Raw genomic sequence first — 17082 nt, 5'->3', positions numbered from 1 at the left:
GTCGGAGGCTTCAGTGTATATATATATATATATATATATATATATATAGAGAGAGAGAGAGAGAGAGAGAGAGAGAGAGAGAGAGAGAGAGAGAGAGAGAGAGAGAGAGTAGGGGCTATTTGCTTATTTCCAATATTTCAAAGGGGGCATTAGTTGATTTTATAGTTTAGGGTGGATTGACCCAATAGTTAAAGGGTAAAAAGTGCAATTAATCATATTTTATTTTAGATATATATATATTTTTTTAATGATGTGGAACTTCACCAAGGTAAAGGCCTTTGGATCCACTACTGGAGACTAAACCATAGATACACAACCCCACCCGCTAAAATCGTATATCAAGTAATCCAGGGGAGCTCCTAGTGGGGATTGAACCCAAGATGTTTGGGTCTACAACTCATTTCAAGCCTCCAATCATTAGATTACACATTAATGGGTTTTTATTTTAGATACGATTCGTTAATTAGTATTTTACTTCATTTCCTAGAATCAAGGATATTTTAATAATTCAAAATTTGAGCTTTCCTAAGTCATTCAAATTAGGGTTAAGTCGATAATCTAATATAAGCAGTTAATTGTACTTGAATGGAGACTGTTCACTGTTTGCTAGAGTAATAGCATTTATTTTTAAAGTTTTTCCTTCAATAACTTGGTGCTTATTCTAGACAACCCGAAGTGCTGATCCCTAGATTTTTTCTCTCTTACTTAATGATGATTCTAAGCAATTCTAAGTTTTGATTCCTAGGTTTATTTCATTTTCTATGCTTGCTGCATCTATTTCATTTTTTGTCCCGCTCATATAGTCATCTTGATCATCAATTACTTGTCAGAAATTGCAATTCGATGCCAAAGTAGTAATAATTTTAGCAATATCAAAGGTCCGAGAGAGGAGATGGGTTAGTTGATGAACAATTTTTTTTTTTTTTGATAAGTAACGCCAGAAATTTTATTAAAAAAAACCAATCAAGTACACTGGAAATGTATTACAGTGGCACAAATCAAAAACCCATATTACAACGATCTATAAGATCGGGGAGAGAAAAACAAGAATAGGAAGGCAAAACTAAACTCCACTCAAGGGGAGTACAGAAAAAGAAAAACTTAATGTCAAGAATAGACCATTCACAATCCTCAAAGCATCTAGTGTTCCGCTCCCACCATAAGCACCAAAACAATCAATGTAGCACAAACCTTCATAAACCTATATTTCGATGTCTACCAAACTTGCCCTGCCAAGAAGCTAATACCTCACTAACTTTATAAGGCATAACCCTTTTTTTTTATAGGTTATACGTCATAACCCATTGTATACCAAACAAACAAAAAACCATAGATCATAACTCATATGCTATAGGACAATGAAGAAGAAGATGATCCACTGATTCCCCACACCTTTTACACATAAAGCACCACTCTAACACTGCAATATGCCTCTTCGAAAGATTATCTATAGATAAGATCTTACCTAAGGCAGCAGTCCAAGAAAAGAACGCTATTCTAGGAGTAACCTTGGATTGCCACACCTTTTCCAAGGAAAATCGATGACAGAAGAAGGAGATAAAGAGTGATAGAAGCCTCGAACCTCAAAACCTCTCCTCATTGCTGGCTTCCAACAAATTTTGTCATCACCAACTCCCCGCACATTCATGGAATAAAGCACAACCCAAAAACAATCAAATGATTTTGACTCCCAATCTTGTGGGGTTAGTTGATGAACAACTATGCTCAGCATTCTTTTAAATGCAAATTAAAGAATCTTGACATTGAAAATTAGCCTGATTTATTCATTTCAGAGGCAGGGCTAATTATTCAGGAATAAGAAGAGCGAGATGAAGAGCAAAGACAGTGGAGTTAGTATCTCCAAAAGAAAGGCTTTGGAGATTCATGGAACAGTAAGAAAAAGTTCATCTCTAAGATAGGCTAGATGGTTTTAACTTTTTAAGTTGTGTTGTAGGCAAGAAATTTGAAGCCTCCTACCCAACAATCTTTGTAGTCCACTCTGATTTCAATGAGTAACACACACTGGATGCCAATAGCGTAGTGGGCTAGCCAACTATTTCAAGTGTCTGGTGTGTGGTTAACACCAAAACATGCTAGTTAAAGTCAGTGAAACTTGTACTCTAGCCTGGGTAGAAATTGCAGCACCACAGTGTGAGAAAAAAGTTTGTGGTGTTGACAACCTCTCAAAGCGAAAACCTGAAAAAGACTTTAGAAAGAACAATACACTTTGTTCGTGAAGATAGTGCACGTGGACATAAAGTCTGCAGAAAGTATATCATAACTAGCAATCACGTCATGCAGAAATCTAATCCAATGTTTGACTTGACAAAACTATCAATTCTACAATAAGTTATTTTGGGGTGCAAATATTGGAACTTTACAGATCCGTATTGAAGATTAGGCATCAAAGACAACAAATCTACAGCACACATGGATTCAATCAATGAAACAAGTACATCCAAAATGGATGGCATCATCCAACTTTATATTTCAATTTTCAAGATCCATAATCCTAATATAACATATAACATAGGAAAGATTCTTTATATTTAAATTTTCAAGATCATATAACATAAGAAAGATTGTGCATATATTAAAGATAGATCTTAATAAAAGATTTCATATTGATTTCTTGTTCCCTAATTCAGAGGTAAAATTATAAGTCTAAAGCTCTACCATTTAGTAGAGATAGAAACAGTAATGCAATAACTCTCGTGCATATCTGCTCACATCTTCGAAGGCTTGGGGAAAATGTCAGGAGTGAATTTCTGTGCTGCACTCAGACTACCCTTGATTTTCATTGCACCCCTGCATTCATTACATATCACAAAACAACGTAAATATAGACAAACGGCAACAAAAATGTAGCAAATAGAATTACTGCTTGTTTGGTTTAGCTGATTTTCATCTGAGAATGCAGAGCTGTACTTTTGCCCAGCTTATTTTGAGGCAAAATAAAACCAATGAAAATAAGCTATAGACCAAACAAACACTTGAAACACAGTGCAAGGCCACACCTCATGAAAGCAATTTGAGGATTCATCTTCCCCAAGGCAACCTTAACAAAATCGTCATCCTTGAAGGAAAACGTGGCATCGGGCTTTCCTCCTTCATATGGCCCTATAATTCAATAGACTTCAAAGAATGAATGGACATATAACCGGAATAGCAGATCAATTACCATTCTACAAAAAATAAGGTTCTAGAGCAAATATAAACCAAAAAAATGACACCAACAGTTAGTGATTACAGCATCGAACTCCTATGCCAAATTCATCCTATTATATGTTATGAGGGCTAACTTAGGTACAGATATAGTTCCTTAGATACCATACTTCATATTTTCAATTAAATTCAACCATATGGCTTATTAAGCAATACAATACAACCGTGTTTCTTATTGGTTTATTGATCAATGCCCTTTGGCTCCTTATCGATCCCAACAAGGAGTTCCCCTGGATTACCTAATACAAAGTTCTGATGGGCGAGTCTAACGGCCCTGCCTTGGTGAGGTTCCACATCATTCCAAAAAAAAAAAAAAAATTACAATTTCCAAGGCCACATGTTTGAATTTAACTACGAAATCTAAACTACATCACTTAAACAGTTATTCAAATGTCTCATAGAAATTCAGCAATTCTAGTCTTTCTTATTGTCTAGAGCAATTACCATTTCACAAAATCGAACAATTCATGTTTGCAATACAAACAATATGAATCAATTGGGAACAACAAAAAACGAATCCAAAAAAATCCAAAATCAGAATCCCAAACCTTTGGTGACCTCTCCTTTCTTCAGATCAACGGTATAAACAACCTCATTGAATCCAATGTTCTACAATTGACCAAAAAAAACAAGATGAATTTAAATAAGAACAAAATTGGGTGTACAATAAAAGTAGAAAAAGATATTGGGTGGGAGAGAGAAAAGTGGTGGGTACCTTAGGAGCGATGTTGATCTGATAAACGAGGTTGATTTTCTTAGTGAGTTGTTTACCGGCATCAGAAGCCAGGTGTTGTTTCATCTGTTCCATCAAAGCATCGGACTTTAGCTCTTGATTGGTAGACATAGCTTATTATTACAACAACAACAACAACTTAGAAAAATTGCTAAGCACTTCTTCTTCTTCGCTGAAAAATGTTGTTTGTGTGTGTAACTAGTACTAGGGGGGTTTTAACATTTAATATTTGATGCGGTGGAGGTTGAGACTGTGAGAGAGAGACAGAAGAGGAAGTTGGATGAGCTGACGAAATTAATGATAAATGGGGACACAGAGCACGCATCCCAATCTAACGACGTTTTCCTCATTTTCTGCTATTTTCCCTATTAGCGGATTAGATAACGTGTTGTACAATTGATATTATGGGCCTTTTTCGGCTACTCCTACTCTATCGTGTGCCGAAAGCAAAAGCCCAATGCACATTTTTTTTCCCTACCCAATTGTGTGCTGCCACGTTGTCTTGTCCTGGGTAGGTCCTATGGTGGGTCGAACTATCATCTCTCATATGAGAAGAGGGATCAATGCCTCCGATTACAAAATAAATTTGACGAAAATAAACCAATTTAATACACGAGTATTGGAGCCAAACCACATAAGTGTTATGCAAGAAGAGTAGATCCCATGGTGGGTCAATTGACTTCTCATGTTAGAGGAATGACCAAGTAAATTTGATAAAAATAAACTAATTTGATGCACATTATTATTGGAGTCAAAACTCTTAAGTGTTATGTAGGAGATAATGAGTTTGATACCTCTCAATCTTTTAATCAATGATTTGTTAAAAGATAAAATTGGTAATGCATTAGGCTTTTTTATTAAATTGAATCATATATATATTTTGAGAAAGAAATTAAATCATATAATTGAATTAACTAATAAAGCACAATAATTTTTTTTTTCTTTTCTAGGAACATCTAATTTTCTAAAGAATCTTAATCCTGACATATAAGTGTATTGAACTCAAGTTGTTACTAACTCAGAAATAACACATAATTGATATGCAAGAGCTAACCAGTTTGGCATCTTTCAATTTTTTATACCAGATTTGTTAAAAGACAAAACATGTAGTATACTAGATTTTTTTCCAATTAAATTAAAATGTATAGTTGTCTTGACTAATATAGCACAACCATCATTTTTTTTTTATACAAAATAGAATTTCTACTCTAGTCTAATCTAAATGTATATGTGTGTGAAACTTCATCTTGGAGACTTAAACTCGAACCCTTGCCTCCTACACCCCACAAGCACTTATTCTTGTAGAATAACCACCACACTAAGAGTAGTCTGTCACTAGGTTTGAGAAGTAATTGGTGATTACTTAAGATATTAAGTAATTAATGATTACTTAATATCCTTACTATACGTGATAGTTCTCAAGAATCTCAAGTAATCGCCAATTTTGGTGGACTGAAAAATATTATGGGTTTTCCGTCAACGAAGAAGGATGGAGCATCCGATTCGTAGTTTTGACGGAACGGATCATATGGTCTTGGATTGGACCGACAAGTTTTTGTTTGCTTTTGGTCAGATTGGGTCGTATATCAAATGGGTGATGGGCTTAATGATTTTATAGGTGTGCCAAGCCCATAACACGATTGTAAAATGTGTTGCACATTGTCTTCTTGGGTCAATCTGGATTTTGATAACAAAAAGTCTCCCACTTATCAACAGCGTATCTCGCCCTGGGTCCAAGATATATGTTTACCTAGCCCAAAATATATTTTAATCTAAGCTTTAGAGCACGTGTCTAATCAGTTTTTTAAAATAAAAAAAAGGGTCTCTAATGTGCATTTATTGACATCAAGTCACGTGACTATAATGAGTAATATTATATGTACTACCAAAACCTTGATAAAACTATCACTCAAACTGCTTACCAAGTAAAGCAATACGAGGACTCTTACCATCAAGCCACACTTTGAGAACTCCTACTATCAAGCCGCACTTTGAGGTGGTCACGTGACTAATAGTTCAGACCTAAAATGGCTAAATACCCTTTTATTTTTCAAGTGTGTAGCAAAACAGTCATATTTTCAAAGTATCTGGCATGTTACTTTTGTTTTGAAACTCAATATTACTCATGTCAAGTTTTGCTACACATAGAATTTGACATTGTTAACATGGAGCTCTACTTGAAATTCAAGAGTAACAAAAATATGGTATTTTACTATATACTTCCGTAAAAAAGGTATGTTTGGCTAACTAATTTAAAGATAAAAGGCAAATAACTATTTTCCCCATAAGAGCATTTTCATTCGATAATTCCATCCTATTCTATTTTATCATTTCAAAAATCTACTTTATCAATTAAACAATATCATTTTACAATACACTCAACATTTCAACTTTTATTTTATCATACTACACAATAAAATAATGTATTTATATAATAAAATAATATATTTACCTAATAAAATAATATATTTTGAAGAGAGAGAGAAAATGAGATACAAAGTGGATATGGTACAGTATTGCAAATTTTTTTTTTAAACTTTAGTAGACTAATTGTTGACGTTTTTATGGCTAAAACGATAAATCTTAACGAGATGTAGCATATACCATGCCTACTCTAAACAAGGGTGTGTATATATATATATATATGGCTTTTTGTGGTAAGGATATAAGTTATGGGTCATGAGATTCAAAGTGGATATGGTAGGAACGTGTCTTGTTCTCATTCGAGCTAATTCTTCAGCTGCTATCCAAGAAACTCGCGCGGAGGTAAGCACCAACCTCTCTACGAGTTCCTTGTATTCTGTTCACACAAAAAAAACCATTCAGTATTTCTCAGTTCTGATCATACATTTAGAGTTAAAATCATCTGAGTTTGTCTGACAGATTGATAGTATATATGATTAGCTGCTATTCTTGCTTCTTTGTGGACCGCTTGTTGTTGAAAGTGAATGTATGTATCGTTGGCCAGACATTAAGACATTCTTAGAATTGAGAATGATTATGGTTTTGTTTTTTTTTGTTTTTTTGTTTTTTTGTTGTTTTCAATCTACTGGGTACTTGTTTAGTTGTTTGTGAGTTACACTAATAAAATAAGGGAGCATTAACTGTTTGACAAATTGATTTACATTGAACACTGCTTCATTGGAAAGGTCATTGACTCAGTGTTGTTCTGCCAAAGAAGGGTCCTAGAATTATATAAGCATAATGAAACCCCAGAAGAAAAAAATAAATAAATAATAGGAAGAGATCTCATAAGAACAAAAGCTTCTGGATTGAGCAATTATGTGGTTCAAGAAAAATTGTTTTTCCTTTTTCTATTTGGTATAAAGATATATTTTCGTCAGTTTGTGCTTTAAATTAGTGTCATATATTTTATTTACGGTTAATTCTAAGCTCCAAAAAAATAAGAGAAGGATTGTGGAAGGTTGATGATCAGTGTAACTGTAAAATTTAGTCACTTTTATACGTTTTTTTTTTTTTTTTGGTATAAAAATATTCAGAGTTTCCACCAAAATCAATAACCTGTATATGTTTTCATTTATATGATCTTTTTGGTGGGGGCAGCATCAACAGCAGCAAGTGGCTGCTTCTTGAATATTCTGGCATCATATGCTATGTTAGGAAAAAGAAACAAACTACAGATGTTTTCTTGTGCCAATTTTTTATTCTAAGTGGATGTTGTGAGATCTGGTGGTTCACCTTTGGTGTCTGTGAGAGAGAATAGGATATTTATTGATCGGATTGTTTTATAGTATTTTTTTGCTCCATTGATGAAGACTTTCCAAATTCATTGAATATTCAGTATTCTAGACTAGTCCACAGTCCAAAATCCTGTCTTATTGTACAAATCCTGTATTTTTTTAACTAGGAAAATGCTATGATGTATATCAAATTTGTTTCTTACTTTGCTGCTTATCACTCTATATTATGCAGGCGACGGGTTTAAATGAAAATAAGGATTAGATTGAAGATCTATGATATTGAGCATTAACTGACCTATGCCAAAAATTTATCTGGGAAAATCATCAGTTTTAAGTGGCATATAGATTGTTGTTTTGGAGGTTTGCTCTATGTTGTCATGCAAAGGCAGAGTATTCATTGTTGCAAGGCATATTTTGGTTTTGGAAAAAATCCTAATGGACACCTTGATTCTAGATTTCCCTGTATAGTTCCCAGCTTTCTTCATGATAGAAGTCAGGTTAGATTGTGTCTCATTAAGGCTAAAATCCCATCTACGATTAAAACTTTGGACACATTCCGAGCTGAAAGAATCAGAGTGGCTGAGGAGAATCAGGGAGAACTGTCAGTTGAAGATGATGATCTCTGTCCTGCCGAATGTGTTAGAGAAATTAAGACAGATGAGGAACTCTTCAGAGTTATTGAAAAGGCTAAAGAAACAGATTCTTTAGTTGTGGTAGATTTTTATCGCCCTTCTTGTGGAAGTTGCAAATACATAGAGCAAGGATTTGGAAAACTATGTAGGGGATCTGGCGATCAAGATGCTCCAGTAATCTTCTTAAAGCATAATGTGAGTACTATAATAGTTGAACACTTGAACATGTGTGGATTGCATAGAATAATTAATAAATATGGAAAGGGTAATGAAATGCAAAACACCTTCTATAGTTTCCCCCAACCTCACCAGACAACCCATTGAAAGAAGAGGGAAATACTGATGTAATGATGTTTACATGGTCTCATCAAATTAAGCATGTCTATTATATCCTTAATCAACTCAGAATAAGAAGTTGCAATGCTACCTACTGCAGGTAATTGATGAGTATGATGAGCAATCTGAGGTTGCTGATCGACTTAGAATCAAGGTAATTTTCTCTGATAATAAATTTTCAGTCCAATCTTATTTAAATTTCAGTGAATTTGCAGAAAGTAATTCAGATAGTACTAATTTTGAATGAAAGATATATTATGCTAAGATTTTCTGGACTTATTTTGATTGCATGGGATGTTGTTTTCTGCATGTAGGCTCAATTTGATTTATTGTCAGTAGGAACTTAAGCTTCAAGTGGGTTCATACTGTTTGCTTTCATTTAATCTTTTAATGAGCTTACTCTCCAATTGTATTTTCTAAGATGAGATTCAGTCGAAACTTTATCAGAACCCTGATTCAGATGTATAAAAGAATGCCGTCACAAGGCAAACTGAGGAATAAGAGAGAGTGAAGAGTATTTCACATAAAGTTCTCAAAGAATCCTGAATATTTTTTATCTTTTTTGATCTATGCTACTTTAGCTTTAACTTTAGGCTAGAATGAATCCAAGTGCAATTTGATATATTCTTTTTGTGGGATACCCTGATCAACTTATATTCTTTCCCTACTTCATGATTCACTGAGATTAAAATGGACATGTACTCATGCAGTCAGTGCCCCTCTTCCATTTCTATAAAGATGGGGTCCTCCTGGAAGCATTCCCAACCAGAGACAAGGAAAGGATTACTGCAGCCATTCTTAAATACACGTCTCCTGCATCTTAATATGCTTTAACTAATCTAGTTATGATTCATGTGCTTGTACCTGTAGAATAATAATGGGGAACTTCAACTGGATGCAGATATGATCGATTACTTAAGAAACATTTTTTCTTAGTGTAAACCATACTGTCTTCAAGTGCTGCTCATTTGCTATTTGATTAATACTATTAAAGGTTTATTCATTTGCTACTATGCATTATGTAATATATTCCCTTTAAGGTTAAATTGATGCAGATGTGGCTTCTAGCTTATTTGAACCATGGCTCTATCTATAATATAAGTAGGTCTGTACAGTTATACATGACTTGGATGCCTATAACTATTGGGAAAACTTGGGGTGGTTGACATCCTTGTTCCTGTTCACTGGAAAAAACAACAGAATTTTCCTGACTAGAGTGAGTTCTGTAGGATAGGTTATAGGTATGTGGAGCTTCTATGTCATACATTCTTTATGAGTAAACTTTCTAATTTTAAACAAATAGAGAGCTTATTTGATTAGACTGAGGTTGCAGTGGTGCCTGAGTGAAAATATTGATATGTTTGAGATATAGTAAAAAATTTGTCTACAGATCAAGACAGAAAGTATGTATCATAATTTCAATGATATGCAAACCTATGATTATTAGAGGTCATTGCCTGTGAATTATCCTTGAAGATGATCTCAAAAGGCAGAGTTCTCTGTTAGAATTTAGAAATAGACGAAGTGAAGGAATGCATCTGGCATATTCTAGGATAAGCTCAACTTATCAAAAAGTAGGAGATTTTGTATAGATTCTAGTAATCTTTGAATAAGGCACTTAATAGTGCTGGCCCATAGTTTGAGCAATGGTTGAGGATTTTTAAATGGATAAATGGTGAAGTTAGAGATGATGCTTTTATTCTGAAGTTGGATTCATATAACACTAACAAGAGAATTTGGTGAAGATAGTTCATTCACTTCACTCAGCAAAACAAATACACTGTAAATATATGGGCTACGTTGTATTTAGAACAATCTTTACTCCTATTTCTTGTTAAAGATGGAATTGGATTGCCAAATAATTGTTATTGGCTTAATGTGCTGATCAACGACTCAATGTCATGTCATCTATCAGACATAACTCACCAGGCCAGTGGTATTAGGATTTGGTTGGCAACTTGGCATTATATTATACAATCATTTTCACAACTTTAGGTTGATTGGTATATATGATATCGATGTTAGTGATGAGATATATGAAAATGAGGTTTCACAATTCACAATTTGACATCTTAACAAGTTGTAAAAAAAGGTGTTTTATGGAACAAAACTTTAGTATTGTACCTTAAATTTTTGAATTAAACTTAATCACATGATTGTGTTCAGTAATACAACAAAGTCAGTGTTATCATTTTCAAGGATAATTAAATTCAATCATGTAGTTAAATAATTGTAAAAACTAAGAAGGAAATCATGAGTATTGGCTTAATGTGCTGATCAATGACTCAATGTCATGGCATCTATCAGACATAACTCACCAGGCCAGTGGTTTATTAGGATTTGGTTGGCAACTGGGCATTATATTGTACAATCATTTTCACAACTTTTGGTTGATTGGTATATATGATATTGATGTTAGTGATGAGATATGAAAATGAGGTTTCACAATTCACAATTTGACATCTTAAAAAAAAAATTGTTCTATGGAACAAAACTTAAGTATTGTACCTTAAATTCCTAAATTAAACTTAATTACATGATTGTGTTCAGTAATACAACAAAGTCAGTGTTATCATTTTTAAGGATAATTAAATTCAATCATGTGGTTAAATAATTGTAAAAACTAAGAAGGAAATCATGAGGGAAAGTGAAACTCATAAGTGAGCTCATAAGTTTAAAAGGAAGAACAAAACAAAATGTCTTCAGAAACTGAAAAGCCCACTGAAAATTTCACATTATCTCTTACATTGGTCATGTGGTAAGCTCAATGTGAGAGGGTGTGAAAATTTTTATAATTTTATTTTGATTTTACTTAAATTTTGGGTGTCCTCTGTCTTGCTCAGAACATGATAGCTATCCTCTGTTCTTAATGACCTGTGGGATTGACTCACACAGATAACAATATCATAATCTGGAGAAAGAAAATCAAATCAAATTTTATGGCCATCAAGCTCCAGTAGCCACATCTTGGTAGGGTCCATGTAATGCTCAATTGTAATTAACAAACTCAGTGTGTGTGTGTTTCATTTCTTTATAATACTTACAAACTAACCGAATATACTTTTTGGTAGTAAACGAAAAATACATCTTAGTAGGGTCCATGACCAAAAATAATTTTTCCAGTAATAATATAGAAGCATATAATAATCATGAAGAAAAAAAGAGGGATTTTTTTATTATTAAACAGAATCAATTAAAATTTTAAATTGGTAATTAGGTCCTCCAATATTAGGCAAAGTTCAAAGTTCTAATCTTCTAATTAGTCTCTCAACTATTGGTTATCCTTTAACTTTCAAAATTAAATCAATGTTATTCATGAATCTCTTTTCAATTTAAATTTTAACAAAATTAATGGTTGAAATTGGTTTAGTTTTGAAATTTTACGCTTTCCCTAATAACATTTCCACGTGTGCTCCATTGTCCGTACACTAATTTTGTTAATATAAATGGGTAGAATATTTAAAGATAAAATTGACTTAATTTTAAAATTCTAGTGGCTAAATTGACATTATTAAACCAAGTTGATCTTTATTCAATAGTTGAGGACCAAATTAGTAATAAATAAATAAATAAAACAACTATGCACCACTTGACAAAACCTGTGAGTACTTCTCTCAGTTTTACATACATATAATTAGAATATTGGAGTATTGGATCTATTTTTGATAATGAACATGAAGGAATATAATATAAAATTTGGTACAATTGAATTTTGTACAAAACCCATATTGTTCCAAAAATATGATTGGGGTGGGGGGGGGGGGGTGTTTGGGAGAAAGAAAAGTGAGAGCAAAATTTCTTTGATTAACGAGCACATGATAAAAAGTTAGAAATGAAGCATTTAATTGACAATCCCAATTGAGAAAGGGGAATGGGCTAAAAAAGAGTACAAAATGAAAAATGCCTAGCAAAATGATACATACTAAAAATGAAACAAGATGGATGACAACTTCATCTAAAACATTTGCCAATTTCTAATTAAACCATGCTGCTTGTTAGTTGCTAGATTCCTTCCAAAATCTGGCTGGGAGTCCTTGCATAGGCACTAGGAATGGACTATACTGAATCCCACTTTCTGTTCCCACCACTTCCCACCTGCAAATAATCAACAAAATAGCACTGTCAAATAATTCTATCATTTAATATATATATATATACACACACATAGTAGCATTTGTACTGTGAAATTATTCATTCAATATATGTGATGTACTACATATTTCTTTTACATAAATGTAAATCTTATATCTTACCAAATAATGTCTCTTAGCATGACTCTTGTCAAACATGTGGATTAGAAGAAAAAATCATGATTGTTCATCCTTATCGCTTTTTTTTTCTTTTTCTTTTTTAAAAATTTAAATTCTAGTAATTTTTTTTTTTATAAATATTTTTTAGAATTTTAAGTTTCACCACTTTAGTGCCCCTACATGGGTTACAAGTTTGCTTTACTTCACCCGACAGGATTATTATTTTCCTAGTGGAGTATATCATATAAGCCTATTTGTTTGGTCGACACTTCATAAATAATTTACTCTTGTAATTTATGTATTTCCATTTGTACAATACCTGAACTTGGTAACTAAATGGTGGATCACAATCAACATTTCCATCTTTGCAAGCTCATTTCCTGGACAAGCATGCACTCCATTGCCAAACGGCATAAATGTATTGGGTTTTGGGGCAACCTAGAAAAACAATAAACAAAAAAAGGGAGAAAAAAAAAATTAATAACTAATCTGTGTAGAAACATAGAAATACCTTAACCCTAAAAGCTGTAATTTAAGTAGCTTTAGCCTTGAAACAATGTCAATTCATACCTCAAATCTCGAAGGATCAAATTTTTGAGGATCAGGAAAAAACTCTGGATTGTGATGAAAGTTTCTAAACAAAGGCATCACCTTCCAACCTTTTGGAATTAAGTACCCTGTCATAAATTCTTTTGTTAGTCATTCCCTAAAATGAAGTCCCAAATTAACTACTCCATCTTAATCAGGAGGTTTCTTGTACATTGAATATACGCATTTTCTATTTTACAATGTTTATGACTGACACAGTTGTAAGATTCATACATTGTAAGAAGGAGAATGCATATATCAAATATATTAGATAATTATTGCATGTTGGCATTTCATTTTGCTAAAGGATCCTATTCTTTTATTCTGTTTTTCAGTTTCATAAAATGCTCTAGTATTCCTCTTACCCTTATATTCCACATCAGCCACTGCTTCTCTGAAGGTGAAAGATATGATGCTTGCCATTCTCAAGCTCTCCAATACAACCTGAGTAAGATCATAGTTCCCTACTGTTAGCCAATCACTCATGCAACAAAATAACATGCCTTTGTTGCAATTAATAAGATCAAAATTGACTTATCTAGCACTTGGTAACTCTACAAAGAATATGAATTTTATAGATTTCTATATGTGAGGATGCATATTGGATTTTCTTTTTCTTTTTTTAATTTTGTTTCTTAGTCCTAACTCTACTTTATAGTAGATTTTTAAAATGCACTATGCATCTCCTTTAGTGTCTTGCCATTGAGCTTCTCATTCTCATTTTAGCTACAAAATATCTGGCCCACTTGAACAGCACACGATTGCTTGGACTACTTGTAGCCTCATACATTTTTCTTTTTCTTTTTTGGTTCACATTTACAAAAGTCTTATACTTGTTTTCTCACCTCCACTTTCATCTATTAAAATGTGGACATTTTTAAAATGTTAATATGTCCACACCAAGTATAGATATTAATGTAAAATGATTGATTTAAACGAGTGCAAGAGGATATTTTGCCATTAATTTCTTAATCTTATTTCTATACAAATTTGTTCATGAATAACATATATTAATACCATAAGAGAAAAATATTGAACTCTTAAAGGTTGTCTCAGTGGTTTCTAAGATCGTGTGAGATTCACGAGGTTTGGCGTTCACTTTTTTTTTTTTTTTTCCTTTTTTTTTAGAGTGTATGCCCATACTTTTGAAAGCAAGTGATACATGATGACTTATATATGACACTGCATACCTTTGAACTTAGAGGCATGTTCCTTGTTTGACTCCAACTCAATGGCTGGTTAGCTTCATCATTTTGTCTACGAATAGCATTCTGTTCAGCCTGCAAGGCGAGCATTTCATAAATCATCAATAGGACCACGGAGCCACCAATGTCAAACTCAAAACTAAACAACAGGCAACAAGTGGGGACGAGAAATAATAGCTTGTTCTACACCATTTGGGATCACAAATAGTTGCCTATCGGTATCATACCTTTACAGCCTCTAGAAGTTTCGGGTTATCATGGAGGTACTTGACAATCCATGTCATGACACTAGCTGTAGTGTCTCGAGCTGCAAACAACACCCCAATAATGTTGTCCATGATTTGATCCACCGTAAGGATCTGTCCATTTTCGTCTTTGGAGTTCAATAGACAACCCAAAAGATCCTTTTCAAGTAATTTCTTTTCCTTCCTCTCAGAAATTATATCACTTATAATCTTAGTGAGCCTCTCTCTTGCCTACAGAGAATCCAACAAAAACATAGAAAAATAGAACATATATAGTCAATTGGAAATGTTCTTGGTCTACCAAATAGTTGTACTATATAATTTAATTTTAATTTACTAGATTGCTTACCTGTAGTGCCATTTTGTATCGAGTTCCTGGGATGTTATTTGGAAAGGAATTGTAGCCTTTGTCTACTATTAAGTAATTCTTCTTCAACTCCTCTCTATAGCGAGCCTCCAAATTGCCAAAAACTATGAGTATACCAACGTCAAAAGAAAGCTGCAAGGGTTCAAGGATGGACCATTTAATGAGTATTCAACAATACTGCAAGTATAAACTAAACTTTTTAGAGACCATGTATAACTTCCAACTCATGTGATTATATAGGTTCAGGTTTTGTAACCATCTAAGGTCTTAGAATTTCTCTCAGTAATTATCTGAGTATGATATTTTAAGAGTTCTGAACACTCACGTAACTCTGTAATGTTTAACTGAGGCATCAAAATAATACCAACTTTAAGAGTACCACAAATGCCTAAGTCAAATGTGCACGAGTGCAAAAGTACACCATAAAAGGTTTTGATGAATCATTTATATAAACAAACAACATTGAGCCAGCGGACTTACCTTTTTCATTTCTTGGTAAGTGTTAACGATATGGCCGCCTGCCCATGAGTCAAAGGTAGAAGCAGCTATGGCTCCAAGACCCTCCACCAAGTTTTTGATTGCATCAAGGGACAAAGATCCCTGGACAAGCTTTCTTAGACGAGTATGGTACTTCCCTTGGTGGAAAAAAATGGCAGAAGGACCAATTAAACGCTCTTTGCTTTTGGGGTATGTTGGTTTGAACAAATGGGCCTCTGTGACTAACACAAACCGAGCTGCCTCAGGGCTCGCCAGCATGACACATGGACACCCAAGAAAATGAGTCTTGAAAATTTCACCATACCTGAAAAAAAAAAAATTAAGACACCCATGTCATATATATCATTCATCACCACGTGTTCAAATTCATTTTTACGTTCAAATTATATATATAACTTAAGATTCAATATGAATAAAAACAAAGAAGTACCTTTTCTGTTTTTCTGCAAAGAAAACATTTGGGTCTTGAGAGTAAAGTTGAAGAGTCTCTCCTATGTATGGCCAACCCATTGAACCTGGTGGAAGCTTAGCTATTTGTTGGGATTCTTTCTTGTTCTTTCTTAGAAAAACATACAAGAGTAGAGTAAGTAGAAAGACAAACACATAGACAATACTTGCACCCATCTCTCTCTCTCTCTCTCTACGACTTAGCTCTCGTTCTCTTTTGTAACGAAGTAATGAATATGGTAGCTTGCAAGTTTTTTTGTGTTTTTTACTCACAGAGAGATGGACGAGGAGGTTCACTTCTTTATATAGGAGTGGAATTCATATAAGACAGAAAATGAAACAGATGTCATAATTATATGATCTACAAGTATGGTATGTTGAAGACTCGTACTCATCTAGAATACTATGGGATTGTTTTATGTAGATACATTCAACGCATATAAGGTGTCAACTTAATCAAGAATCCTCTTAAGACAATTCAAGATGTAGTAGTAGCCATATTTCTCAATTCCAATTCACTACTCTGCTCTAGAATTATACAAATTAACTATCCTGTGATGCTGTGTTTTATTAACATATTTATCCATGCGAACCAACTTGTATAAATATGTGGACTTCTGTTATTTGACGGGATATCCAAGAATGTCTTATAGATTCATTCAGCACTCAGCCACAAGTTGTATGGGGCCCAATTTTTATAGGTTGCTTCCAGAGAACCGAAACCTCTAAATTTGATAAATAAAACTACTTCGAAGGGGTTTGGAACTATAGTAACGTCTATTTAGATTAGCTAACCCTTTGTACTTTGATAATTGGTGTCTATTCTTTATTCATTAATTAAAAGATGGACATTTA

At 33.5% G+C, this 17082-nt stretch overlaps 3 protein-coding genes across 4 annotated transcripts; 1 reads left to right on the top strand and 2 right to left on the bottom strand.

Annotated features, from left to right (window-relative positions):
• Positions 1-2444: 2444 nt before the first annotated feature.
• LOC142634373 (sterol carrier protein 2) lies at positions 2445-4313 on the bottom strand. Its single transcript, XM_075808693.1, has 4 exons — positions 3941-4313; positions 3774-3834; positions 3018-3120; positions 2445-2808 (listed from the first exon to the last, which is right to left on the bottom strand). Exons 1-4 carry the CDS (start codon positions 4067-4069, stop codon positions 2727-2729), a joined length of 375 nt encoding a protein of 124 aa, XP_075664808.1. The 5' UTR covers positions 4070-4313; the 3' UTR covers positions 2445-2726.
• Positions 4314-6625: 2312 nt separating this feature from the next.
• On the top strand, positions 6626-9708 carry LOC142606603 (thioredoxin-like 4, chloroplastic). Of its 2 annotated transcripts, none has more exons than XM_075777922.1 (4): positions 6626-6724; positions 7892-8486; positions 8728-8781; positions 9338-9708. In XM_075777922.1, the coding sequence occupies exons 2-4, from the start codon at positions 8037-8039 to the stop codon at positions 9449-9451; spliced, it is 618 nt and encodes a 205-aa protein (XP_075634037.1). In that variant the 5' UTR covers positions 6626-6724; positions 7892-8036; the 3' UTR covers positions 9452-9708. The 2 variants fall into 2 exon arrangements, with proteins under 2 accessions (XP_075634037.1, XP_075634044.1); XM_075777929.1 differs by having other exon boundaries at positions 6656-6908.
• A 2578-nt stretch (positions 9709-12286) lies between these two features.
• LOC142605770 (abscisic acid 8'-hydroxylase CYP707A1-like) lies at positions 12287-16514 on the bottom strand. The gene is made up of 9 exons (XM_075777212.1): positions 16211-16514; positions 15763-16084; positions 15265-15414; positions 14898-15146; positions 14656-14745; positions 13831-13909; positions 13448-13554; positions 13197-13315; positions 12287-12722 (listed from the first exon to the last, which is right to left on the bottom strand). The coding sequence occupies exons 1-9, from the start codon at positions 16402-16404 to the stop codon at positions 12623-12625; spliced, it is 1410 nt and encodes a 469-aa protein (XP_075633327.1). The 5' UTR covers positions 16405-16514; the 3' UTR covers positions 12287-12622.
• Positions 16515-17082: the final 568 nt, after the last annotated feature.

Source organism: Castanea sativa, chromosome 1 (assembly GCF_040712315.1).
Source record: "Castanea sativa cultivar Marrone di Chiusa Pesio chromosome 1, ASM4071231v1".
Classification (NCBI taxonomy): domain Eukaryota; kingdom Viridiplantae; phylum Streptophyta; class Magnoliopsida; order Fagales; family Fagaceae; genus Castanea; species Castanea sativa.
This window is presented reverse-complemented; position numbering and strand designations above follow the sequence as displayed.

What these genes read in the sequence shown, in the direction of transcription:
- LOC142605770 (XM_075777212.1), bottom strand. Translation starts at nt 16,404, where the DNA reads ATGGGTGCAAGTATTGTCTATGTGTTTGTCTTTCTACTTACTCTACTC. An exon ending in ACATGCCTCTAAGTTCAAAG is followed by an intron (nt 13,910 to 14,655) that starts GTATGCAGTGTC and finishes GATCTTACTCAG; the next exon opens with GTTGTATTGGAGAGCTTGAG. An exon ending in GGCTGATGTGGAATATAAGG is followed by an intron (nt 13,555 to 13,830) that starts GTAAGAGGAATA and finishes AATTTATGACAG; the next exon opens with GGTACTTAATTCCAAAAGGT.
- LOC142634373 (XM_075808693.1), bottom strand. Translation starts at nt 4,069, where the DNA reads ATGTCTACCAATCAAGAGCTAAAGTCCGATGCTTTGATGGAACAGATG. An exon ending in GAAAGGAGAGGTCACCAAAG is followed by an intron (nt 3,121 to 3,773) that starts GTTTGGGATTCT and finishes ATTGAATTATAG; the next exon opens with GGCCATATGAAGGAGGAAAG. An exon ending in CCTCAAATTGCTTTCATGAG is followed by an intron (nt 2,809 to 3,017) that starts GTGTGGCCTTGC and finishes TAATGAATGCAG; the next exon opens with GGGTGCAATGAAAATCAAGG.
- LOC142606603 (XM_075777922.1), top strand. Translation starts at nt 8,037, where the DNA reads ATGCAAAGGCAGAGTATTCATTGTTGCAAGGCATATTTTGGTTTTGGA. An exon ending in TAATCTTCTTAAAGCATAAT is followed by an intron (nt 8,487 to 8,727) that starts GTGAGTACTATA and finishes TACCTACTGCAG; the next exon opens with GTAATTGATGAGTATGATGA. An exon ending in CTGATCGACTTAGAATCAAG is followed by an intron (nt 8,782 to 9,337) that starts GTAATTTTCTCT and finishes GTACTCATGCAG; the next exon opens with TCAGTGCCCCTCTTCCATTT.